Below are 12,972 nucleotides of genomic sequence, written 5' to 3' on the forward strand. Positions count from 1 at the left end.
AATCTACATACCTCCTAATAATAGTCCAATCATTTCTGAAATTGAACAGCTACTGGATTTTAACTCTCCTGCTTTAATTGGAGGAGATTTTGACGCTAAATATCAATTCTAGAATCAAGGAGAAAAAGGTCGAAAAATTGTTAGCATGATTCAAAATAAAAATTATACTATTCATGCCTCTGATATAAACCTACGCATTACGGCTATAATAGTTCTTCTATTATTGACTTTTTTCTATCTAACAACCTCGACTATAACTGCCAAATTTCTGTTATTCCAGCTCTCTTATCTGACCATAATTCCATTCTTCTTGAAATCAGCATAAATAGTTGCTTACATTCACCGGGCAAGAGTATTGGCGTTACGGACTCTTAAAAATCACAAAAATCATTTCAGATACCATTCCTGGAAATTCCAAAATTATCAATGAAGAAGATATTGAGTCTGAAATCAAGAAGTTTAGAACCTATATTCCTCATGCTATCAATTTCTCAACTAATAAATTCATCAGTTCCCATTCTTTTCTTCCTCTTCCAGCCCGCATAAAACAAATAATCAAATGCAAAAACCGTATTAAGAAAAATTGGCAAAATACAAACGACCCAAGGATGATAACGCAACTAAACGCTCTTCAACGTCACATCAAAAAGAACATTAGTAACTTCAAGACTCAAAGCTAGCGAAACGTCCTCAACTCTCTCGCAACTGAAGATAATTCTCTTTTAGACATTGCAAAGAAATTTAAAAAAACCCTTCAAGCTAATTCAGCCACTTCATGGTACCAATGGAAGGATTTATTCAGACGAAGATAAAGCCAACACCTTTGCAGATATACTTGAAGAAACGTTTACTCCAAATATTACCCCCTACGAAAACAATCATATCTCCAAAGTTAATGATACTGTTAATACCTTAAAAATCCCAGGTCCTTTGAACTTTACATTCCTCGCCACGCCTAAGCTGGTTGCCGATTATATTAGCTCCTTAAAACTCAAAAAAGCTCCAGGTGTTGAGGTATTTCTACCAAAGTACTGAAACATCTTCCTATCAATGCCATCACTTGTCTTACTAAGATAATCAACTCTATCATCAAATACTCTTACTTTCCTAATATACGGAAACATGCCGTCATCGTCATCTTCCCAAAACCGCATCAAAATTCAAAGTTTCCACAGAATTACCGCCCAATCAGCCTTCTCAGTCAACTTTCTAAAATAGCTGAAAAAATTATTCTATATCGTCTTAATTAAATTATTCCACAGAGCTCCTACATTCGAGAAGAATAATTTGCCTTCCGTCATCTAAACAGTACTAATCACCAGCTGCTTCGTATCATCAACTATATTACTGACGGTTTCAATTGTAAGTTCCCTACCGGAGCCATTTTCCTTGATATTGCGAAAGCTTTTGATAGCGTATGGCACCGGGGACTTATCAAGTTAAACTTTCCCTATCATTCTATTAGACTTATTGCTTCTTATTGCCAATACAGAATCTTTCCAGTGAAAATTAGCAGTTCTGTTTCTACCACGATACACGAAATTAAGATCTATTGGAGTGCTATTTGGCTGAAATTCCTCTTCCAGGTGATTAGCCAGTACTCGTGCTTTATCTTTGTTATTAAGAGCTATCGAGTTGTCAGTGAAAATTGCCCATTACTACTAGGCTTCCGCTTCAGGTTTTTAATGAAAGCCCATAAGGAGCCATCATTTGGGTCTAAATTAATGATTTTCTTCTCCCACATCTCATTTCTATATTCATCTATTTGCTTTTTAATAAGCTTATTTAATTTATTATGTTTTCTTTTTACTTGAGGGCTCCAGGTAAGGTGCCATCGTTTTCTTATGAGCTGGGCGGTGCAGAAAGCTGAGATGTAGGAAGGAGTGTGGCCAAAGTCACGCGAGCATTAAGATGATATCTGATTGGTAGTGAAGTATTCGTCCCGAAAGTAACATATAATACAAATACAAGAAAAATATTAAATAGTTGAAATACAATCTTCTTGGTTAAATAAAACTTATTTACACATGTATATAATTCCAGGAAAGCTTAGTAATGCTGGAAAAATATCTGAATATCTGAGCGCACAGGCCACCCTCCCAAGTGCTGGCACTGAAGAATGCTGCTTCATTTTGGACTTAGAGTTCCCATAGTCACTATAAGGAATAAATAGCAATTACATAGGAAAGTTCTGGTTGCTATTCAAGATAAAAGGAGCAAATGTACGGAGATGTCCGTCTTCGTCTAAAATTTCATAGTGAAATATATTAAATAAATTCATATGGTCACAGTCTTTAGCTTTCCTAAAGAACTTGCCATTTGTTTTGCGTAAGAAAGTATCCAATCACTCGATTTTTAAGTCCTTGTGCAGTTCTTCATTTCGCATGAAGTAATGAACACTAGTTATCAGTCTTAGGAAGCGATTTTGTACAACTTGAAGCTTGTTTAAGTCAGTCTTTGACACAGTGCATTATTGAATAGTGTGCATAATAATTTGTCTTTTCCACATGTAACATTTTTTCTTCTCTCAAATTCTTTTCAATATGGAAATCTGAATGTTTTAGTTTCATCCTGCATCAATAAATGAATTTTATCTTCAAATAAACTAATTATTAAATGAAATTTACACAGTCTTAATTTTTTTTGGTTAGGTTGCTATTGAAATTTTAATTAATACAATAAATAGTTCTGTTTGGGTTTCACAGCTAAAATGTTTCCAAACGTCAGGATAAATTTTTCTTTAGAGGTCGGTGACAAGAAAAGAGGGGGTATGATGGGATGCTAAGTAAGTAAGTAAGACGAACAGTAAGATGGAACTAGACATTTTTAATTTAATTTTCTATCATCGGATAGGATTTTAATATGCATTATTAGTTTGTGAATATGCTAGCAGGATAACACTGTTAACAACACTTGGAATTCAAAACTTATTTATGCTACAACTGATTCTTTTGGCTTTATAGTTCTATTATTTTCAACACTTGGTTGCATTACTGCTGTTCTGAATATCATCAACACCGCACCAAAAGATGCAGATTTTGCTAGGATTAATAAATGCAAACATACCATTATATATGTTGAAAAGGTGGTATTATCAAAAAAGTTAGATATAGGAATTTCTGAAAAGAATATATGTGACTAGTCTGGAATTACATTGTCAACTATATATAATTTAAAAACAGCAGGGAGAAAGAAAAGATTTTTATTGAAAATGAAATAGAAAAAATGATTTAAAAATCATAGAAATTTATTTAGAAACATTAATGAATGTATTCTTTTGGTTTTAATCTTTGCTTTGATATCACAATGAAGTGCATATGCAAAATGGCAAGCATGTTTAGTACTTAACGGAGCTGAACTGTGTTTTTAGTCAATCATTTCTATGGTTTAACAATGGCCAAACCCCAAGGCTTCTAGATTTAAGAGATGTAACAGTTACTAAAGCTAAAAAAATATATAATGATAAAAACTAAAATTCTGCAGTCAAATTTTGATTATAATCAAATGTTGCTGCTTTAACTCTCTAATCTACTGAAATGGAATACTCCTTTTGATCACATAAAATCAAAACAAAGGAGTAAAGCCTTCCATTGTTTTATTTCTGATTACCATATATAAGTCGATGATTTTAAAGGAAAAAAAAAAATCAAACTTTTAAGTAGGGGGTCAACTTATATGCAGAACTTATAAAAAAAAAAAAAAAACACCACCACTGTCGATTGATGACACATCAGTAAACTTGATTATTAAATATATCGTTCACACAGAAAAACACAAATTTTTAATTATTTTCCCATTTTATTTATGTTTTTTTTTCCCATTTTATTATGTTTTTTTTTTTAAAATTAAAATTGTTTCGATTTTATTTTCTGTTTATTAGAAAAGTATTTATTTGCAGATTCTGACTTTGAATCAGAATTAGAAGGATTCAAATGAAATTCTTTGAAAATTTTGTACATATTTTAAAATTTTATCATATGTTAAAAAGAAAATACACAAATATTCGCTAAAGTGCGGTGTAATTTTATCCAGTACATCGGCATGCTGTTTTATTGTCGGCAGCAGTGCTGCTGATGCGACAAATTCATTTTTCCAAAAATTTTTCTCAAAAGTTGGGGGACCGATTTATACGCGGGTATATACGGTACTTATTTTTTTTAAACATGAATTCAATCAATATATGTTTTTTTTTTAAGATTTTTAATACAAATTATTTTTTCAATACAAATCTTATTTAAAAACAAATTATCAATTAAATTACCTCTGTAACATATTTATAAAAAAATTAAGACTAAAGCAAATTGCTTTAAAAACTGTATGCTTTATTTTTACAATTTCTCAGATCTGTACAATAACATTACGGAAGAAAAAGATAATATTTAAACCAATGTACAATAAAAAAATGAACAGATGAGAAATGCATTAATTGTGCAAATGAAAGTAATAATTAAGACAATAAATCAGAGCACTAGTTTAAGAGAATGAACATGATAAGAAATCCCTTAAATATAATAAATCAAATACAAGAAATACCAAATAAGTTTATTCACACAATTAAAAAATTACATCTAAGTAATCATAGGAAATACATTTAAATTTTCTAGGATCTATCAGTTACTTTTTAAGACCTCTAATACAATTGAATATCAAGAAGAATTTTCCATTACCGCAATGAAATTTTAGACACAAATGCATCAGAATTCTGTTAAGTAGTAATTGAAGAATTTGATTTAAAAAACTCAAACTATACAGGTTTTTTATGAAGCTATTAATCCTTTTTATTAACTTTTACAATTAATTAGCTTAAAAACTTAAATTACAATGATATCTATAAAAATATTAAACTAACCTGCAAAACTAAAGTAGAAACACTGAAGACTGTTGCAACAAATGTGATTAATAATAATAATAAAACACTTCTCATACGTATAAGCAAATAATATTTCTTTTGCATAGTCAAATAACTTACATTTTTGATTAAACACACATAAGTTAGAAAAAATACAAATTTTCTGTATATGCAGTGATATATAAATGCCTGTTTCCTAAGTCAGAGTAGAATTTTTCTTCCAAAAAAGAATGATTTTGCAGCACAAGTAATTAAACACAAACGATTATTCAATATATACCAAACTACTTCCATAAAAATGTATAATATTTTAACTTTCCTATCAACTTAGAGAAGGGGGATACCCTTTCATAAAAATAAAAATTAATTTTATTTATAGCAGTGGTTCAAACTCAAATTGCATGTAGACTGAAAAGAACTGCAAAGCCAATTTTTTTTAATACCAAAATGAAAACTTTTTATCAGTAAAATAATAAATATTATTTTAACAAATAATTAATTTAAAATTTTGTTCATTAAAATTTTCTATCTGAAATTGGAAGTTTGGTACCTGCACGACATTTTTGTTCATTTCACTTTGCAATTCAAACACACGGATAGTCTCAAAAGTATTAATATTTCAGACTAAAATTTATTTCAAATAATTCTGGTATGTTTAAATACTCATATAAAATGGCTTTAATTTAAGCTAAAAATAAATAAATTATGAAAACTTTCCAAGTTAGACACAATTTACAACAAATGGTGACAAACTAGTTTCTTTCTCTAATTTATTAAATTTTTTTTCAGTATGTAAATAATTATAAATTTTGTGTATGAATACAAAATTTGTTTGTATAATGTCCATGCACTGGAGAAAAATTACTCAAAATTATTCCATTACGGATGGTATATGCTCAATGGTCAACCGAGTTCTTTTCTTATTAATTTTCAAATGAAAAAAAAAAAAAAAGCTGGCTGTTGACATATAAATGTATCCACAAACAAGGCACGTATTCATAGCACAAAGGTTTGTAACTGAGCATTATTATTATTTGGGGAAAAGTATGAATAAAAGTTACCCAAAACTGTATCATCAAATCATCGAATAATTCATTGTAAATTAATTATCCCAATTTATAGATATTTTAGTTCATTGTTCAGAGCTGTTTTTAATGGTAATGAAAATGATGTAAACTCAGATTTCAAGTAATTGAAATATTTGTAACACCATATTTGAAATGTATTTATGTGTTGCTAGTTTGATACCACTGATTTGTAGAATGTAATTTATCACACTGTAAGGAAGGGCATGAGTTCTCAAAAATCATTAAATCAAATAATTCAAACCTCTATTCTCAATTCTGGTTGTTTTATAAGAATGCCCAAGATACTTTTCTCATGAATTTGTTAAAATACAGAGTAAACAATATACCTAAAAAGTAAAACAGCCGATACAATTATTTAACATGGAGAACATAACAAAAAGAAGAAAGCATAATAAATCAGCCTGATTTTCCACCACAATGTTTTACAAAGTGTGGTTTCAAGTTCATGAATTTGGGTAAGAACATATTCATGAATGTTTGGGGAAGGGTTATGGAAATGTGCATCATATTGAAAAATAGAGGATTCCTTGTAGCACTTTATGCTCATTTGTTATCAGCATTAAAAATGTTAGAATGGAAACCGAAAATTATATCAACTCAATTGAAATGTTCCTCATTTACACTTTTTTAGGAGGGCAAGAAGGGAAAGGGAGGGAATGGGATAATGAACGTATACATGAGGAAGTAGACACATTTTAGCTTATACAGAAATACATAATTTGGACTTACTTAGTTTTGTTATTTTTTAGACCATATACTTATTGAAACAGGTTTAGAATCTCATTAATGCCTTTAAATAAGAAAATAAAAAAAAATGTGGAAATTTACATGAAACTATTTAATTCAGAAGTCATACAATAAAAATCAGCGTTATATTCCTCTATCGAAACTAGTCCTGTGAAAATTTGAGAACATATCGCTGATTTTTGTTGTTTGACTTTTAAATTAATATTTGTTCGGTGTGTTATTGTATCTTAATGAAACTATTTGTTCCAAAATTACAATGAATATTTTACTTACACTATTCCTAAGAAAAAGCAACTTGTTTTAACAGTTCTATGATAGTTTTGCAATTATATGAAATTATTTGTTTTTCATTCTTTTTATAAAAAGGGGAATAAAAATTAAAATACTGTAAATTTTACTGGGTTTTTACTTCTAAAAGCAACAGCTCTAAAACTAAAAGTCTTTTAATTTTTAATATTAAGCATTTGCTTATTTTAAGAAGAATTAAATAAATCCCAAGATGATCCATTGATGTTCCATACTTTTCTTCTTTATTTAAAAAAAGTTTTAATTTATAAAATATGAAATTATTAAAATTTTCAAAATGTAAATATTTTAAGTACTACATGAAAAGCATAAAATCTTACATTTTTGGTGGGGGGCTTAACAATGCCAAGCTGTGTGATGTGATTGCATTAGTATTCCTAATAACGATGAGTAGAATATGCTTCTAGAGTTTGTGTCTCTTTATATGTGTAATTTTTCTTATGATTATTTAAAAGATAACATTTTATTTAATATAATAGAGTGATATACGTATTTTATTTATGTCATTTTAAATTTCATTTGATATACTTTATTTTCAGTCATATTTTTTTATTTCTGTATTTTTTCTTTTCCAGTTATATGAAAACAAAAGCATAAAGAGAATAAAAAACTTAATCTTGAATTTCAATCACATAAAATAAATGCAATAACGATGAATATATGATCAATATTAAAGCTTACAGATAGATTCTTTTAATTACTCCTTTTAGCAGTCCATAAAAGGTTCAGTCAAGTCACATTTGCACAGGCATAATATTTACACATAGAACGGCATATAATTATAGAGATTAAAAACATTTTTCAGAATGAAATGGTATTACTATGAATTTTATAATTAGAAAATGCTAAAAGAAAAACTGATGAATTTTTGTTCAAAAATGTAACAGCATTTTTTATTTTTAAAATTTATTTGAAGCTTAATTCTGAAAATATAAAATTTAGATTATTCATTCAAAGAATGCAGAAATATTATATACATATACAGTCAAAAGTCGTTAATCCGGACTCGTCGGGACTTCGGCGATTCCGGATTATAGATCATCAGTTTAAATCTCGTAAGATGGCATGCAGAAATTCTAAAATTAAAAATATGAAACCGTAATTTATGAAATAAAGAACAATTATGATCTAAAGGGTATCAAAATTTGCAAAAAGAAAAAGCTTAATATTTATTTGTTTACTTTATTAAACATTTCTTTCAATGTAAGTTGTTTAAGTTTTGCTTCGTTTCATGTGATAAAACTTTCTCTTTAATTCTATTAAACAGACATAATTTCTTGTTCAGTTACAAAGTTCCGCCGTTCAAGTCCTATAATTGCTGTGTCAAGAACACCGACTAATTTGTCAATCGAAATTTTTTTGTTTTCAATAACCTCTGTCACTTTTCTTCGCTATCGGAAGCGAATTATAATGACGAGGAACTTGTTTTAAATTATATCAAAGACGGAGCATATCGAGATGAAATACTACATTTGGTAAGGAATTATAAGCCAAATAAAATAAAAACATCTGCGCTGAAGATAAGGATAGTGCTGACAGATCAACTTCCAGTTCATTACGCGCCCGCCGAGGCGTTCCCCCCGCCGAGCAGCGTGAAATTGATAAACAGATTTCGGATTTCAAAACATACGTTCGCTTTAGATCCTTTACATATTAACAAATATATATCGGAAATTCTATTTGATATAATCGAAAGTTTAAGCTTACTTTTATAAAATTGCTCTTACAGTCTGCAAAAAATAATAACCCGGATCCAATTCGAAAATTAAGGAACAACGGAAGCATCAACATTAACTGAAATAGATAATTAGATAATTTTAGCTTATACCGTCCGATATACATAAAACGCGCACGCGAAAACGTATTCTGCACTTGCGCACACTCATATGTGCAGACGTAAAAGGTCTTACGCGCACGCGTAAATGCCTATGCGCATGTGTCAACGCGGCGCATGCACAGAAAGTTTTTAGTTTTGAGGTCCGGATTATAGATCATTCCGAATTATGGGTGTCCGAATTAACGACTTTTGACTGTATATATGACTACAGCCAATAATCATGTGGCTAAAGTAATTACATTATCACTGATGAAGAGAAAACTGCATCAATAAAAATTAAATCATGCTTTTAATCACGGTACAGAAACACAGTTAGCAAAACATACAATCCAAACTCAAAGAGCCAGATATTCACATAAATTTAAGGATCCACACAAATTTAAAACAGAATCGATTTTAAAGAATTTTTAGTTCATGTTACAATTATGATAGTTAATTTGCACTATTATTACTTTTTTTCTGCGTGTTGCATAACTTTATAACATTAAAAAAATATAAACAGTATGTTTTAGAAAAAAATATTAGGTTTATGATTTTTAAAATTATTTTAAATCATTACTTTCTTTCCGTTAAATAGAAAGATGACAAACTTTCATTTCTCTCATAAATTAAAATAGTTTAAGCAGGCAATTTCATATTAGATGTACAATTTGCAAGTACAATACACAGTTCGAGATCTGGAATGATCTAAAATTTGGACCTCAAAGCCTAAAACAATTTTTTTTTTGTATGCTTTACGCATGCCCATTTGATTACCCCCCTGCTCATAAAAAAACGTGTGGAGAGTCCTGTTTCTTAATTTCTTTTCGGCACAAAATAAAATACCTCGTAATTGAAGAAACAATCCTTTTAGCATTAAATTGGATGATCAATAATTTGGCTCTGTTGCTGCGTATCTGTTTGGCATACATCTCAAACTGAAACATTCTACAGAGCTAACATCGTTGATTTTACATCTATTAATATTTTATATCCCTGACCCCAACCTGGCGAATCATTGTTTATTATAATTTGGTTTCATCACTGCATGTTTATCAACATATGACAACCTGAGTAATGACTCATGTAGCGATGCCTAAACAATTTATTATGTTAGTACTTTAAAGAGTATAGTAACCTTTTATGTTGACAAGGAAAAATTTAACAAAATATTTCTTTCCATATGCTAAAAACAGATAGTCTAAATGATACTCATAGTTTAGTGCTATTTGAATTATGAATAACTGGTTTGTTATTCACATAAACCCAGAACCAGAGCAAGGGCTTGTATGGCCACATCAGGCAGCAGAATTTAGGGAAGGCGCTTGGTAGCAGTATTTAGGACCCACAGATATTGCATCAGGCAGTAAGATATCTAGCACTGGCCCTCAATAAGCTTTAAGTATATGTGGGAATTTATTTACTCAGGACTCAGCCTTAAGCATGTGCAAGAAATAGACATAAGTATAATAAATAACTAATACAGCTCAAGCTTAATTGTCTCAGTGCACGATAAAAGCAAGATAAAATTTAGTGAAACAACTTGTCTTTAGTTGCCATTCTCATGATGATAGCTGCAAATTTTAAAGATTTTTCGGATATCGCAAACCGAAGATGAAATTTTCCAGTTTAAAGAAATGTGGAGAAGCGGTAATAACATGAATATGATATAAAAGAAGTTTTTCATTATGATGACAATGTTCCTCAATCATCAGTCAATTAATGGATGGCAAAATCTGTAGTATGTTTCTAGATCCAGAAAATACTGCTACCGATAGTGAAGAAAGTGACAGAGAGGTTACAGAAAACGAAAAAATTTCGATTGAAAAGTAAGCCGGAATTTCCACACAACAATTATAGGACTTCAACAATGTAACTAAACTAGAACTTATGTCTGCCTACAGAATTAAAGAGAAAGTATTAGCACAAAAAAATGAAGCAACTTAAAAAACTTACATTGAAAGAAATGTTTAATAAAGTAAACAAATAAATATTAAGCTTTTCCGTATTCATAAAATTTCCAAATCACTGTTTCTTTTCTTAGGGATTCAAATAATTTTAAACATAGTACTTAACATATATGCATTGGTATCATCCATATCTCTGTATAGATACTACAAGAAATTGAGTTTGCATTTAAAATTTCAGTTGACTTAGATCTGAGATTTTAAACTGAATGCAATATAACATAGAGAAGTGTACTTTCAATATAAAATATTTTTAGATTAATAGAAAACACCAAAGAGATGACAATGCAATGATGATGAAAAAGAAAATGATATAAGACAATGAAAACTTGATGAAAATGAGGGGGGAAAAAAGTTAAATCTGCATTTCTGGAACTCTTGCATAAATGTATAAACAAGCATTACAAGTGATGTTATACTTCTGAAATTAATATTTCAAGAAAGTATGAACTCAACATAACAGTGCAATTACATTGAAATATTGGTGCTGTAAGGGAAAAAGTATTTGACAAATTAAGAAACAATTACAATTTCTAAAGTTGGTTTTGGTAATATAAACCTACAACCATTACAATGATGTAATGAGAAGTAGAAAAATACATAAATTTTCATATTTAACTTCAGAAGTTTGACTGTTTCTTAGGAGGTGTCCATTTTAGAAGGCTGACATCAACAGTAATTTTTGGTCTCCTACAGTTAAAGCACTGAAGCATTTCTTCAACCATTTTGGCAGTAACACATATTACATGCCGACCTCTCCAATATTTTATCATGTTCAAACTTTGTAGAGTGCTGATTATGTCACATTGTGTTATGCTTGTCATTTTGCTAAAAGTAAAAAGATTATGGTAAATAAAACAGGAAAATGTGCATAACAAAAAGAACATGTGAAAGAACAAATGTTAAAGATATTACCGCTAAACCGAGTTACCGCTTAAAGCATAATTTCATCTCATTGGTTGTTCAAATATAATTTTCTATAATGAATGATGCCTTTTCTTTGAAAAAATTCTCAGTAAAGTGCAGAATCACCCACTTATTTGTTTGCCGCTTTTTACAAGGGCAAAAACAATTGGATTTTTGTCAATTTTCTTTTACTTTTTAAGTGAAAATAGGTCGATGTATACATAGATAAAGTCAAGGGTGTGCGCAGTGCCATTTTTGTGCAATTCTGGGATTTTTTTTAAATCTGAAAATAGGTCGATGTGTACATGGATACCGAGTATGTGCAATTCTTAAAAATGCGTCAAGCAGTGGGTGATTCTGCACTTTACTCAAAATTCTATTGCAGACATTTCATCATAGGCAATTCCCAAATTGTTAAATCCGTAGGATATCAAAAAAGGACTTAAAATCAGAAAAGGATTTAAAAATTAAACTAGTACTTCAATGGCCTCTTAAGAAATATAGAACTATATAAATATACCCAATCTGTAATCAGCACGTATGCTAGCTTTGGCGCTGTTAACTCCTTCACATCCAATCCGCCCCACACGGCCCTACATTGAAACAACCAGAACCACCCGAAAACGGCCAAGATTGTAACCTTGTTTTCTTCCTTCCCCCTAAGATATGCGGTAACAGGTGCAGTTTCCCCAAATGCATTGTATCAGTTTACTGCAGACAGCTTGTCCTAAAAAATTCTTATCTTTTGGTTGATCGTGATATTTCGTTATTATTCTTTTGTGGTATAGTGTGCTTTTAAGCTTTAAACAGCAATAAAAGAAGTTTAAAAATTTAAGGATTATATTTATTTTTAAACAAGTCATTCCTTCCTATAACGGAAATAAACAATATCTCAGTGGTGATCATAACAAAGGCAGAAAAGCTTGTTGGTCTGACCTTCAGAATAGTTTTATAAAGAACGGGGTCAAAGGCTAATGAAATCTTTGTTGGAAAGTACAAAGGATGTCACTGGAAATCTTCACACCTATTTTCTGCGTTAATGGACGGGGAGAGGAGGAAATTGCTGTGAAACTGGAAAACTATTTCGGACGTTTCGGTATTTTGAGGACATAAGTTAGCGAAGGGTCTGGATTTCAAAGAGTTAAATGGGCCCGTTTGATAGATTTGCCGCTTATGCGCATACATTTTCGCTGCAGTTTTTTTACGGTCCTCAAAATGTAATAGTACCAACAATTTTTAACAGCAGCTTAGCAGCATACGTTTAAAATTCTGGCATTACTCTTATATACGTCC

The 12,972-nt window shown here is 30.2% G+C and overlaps 1 protein-coding gene across 1 annotated transcript in view; it reads right to left on the bottom strand.

Moving 5' to 3' along the window:
• Window positions 1–4,301: 4,301 nt before the first annotated feature.
• LOC118194088 (histone acetyltransferase KAT8-like) overlaps window positions 4,302–12,972 on the bottom strand; it is a 48,172-nt gene continuing 39,501 nt past the window's right edge. The window contains exon 9 of the mRNA XM_035365282.2: window positions 4,302–11,601. Coding sequence (XP_035221173.1) covers window positions 11,394–11,601 — 208 coding nt within the window. The 3' untranslated portion in view covers window positions 4,302–11,393. The remainder of the gene's footprint in view (window positions 11,602–12,972) is intronic.

This window comes from Stegodyphus dumicola, chromosome 6, assembly GCF_044657685.1.
Source record: "Stegodyphus dumicola isolate Sdum_Otavi_A_Nest chromosome 6, ASM4465768v1".
Taxonomy (NCBI): Eukaryota; Metazoa; Arthropoda; class Arachnida; order Araneae; family Eresidae; genus Stegodyphus; species Stegodyphus dumicola.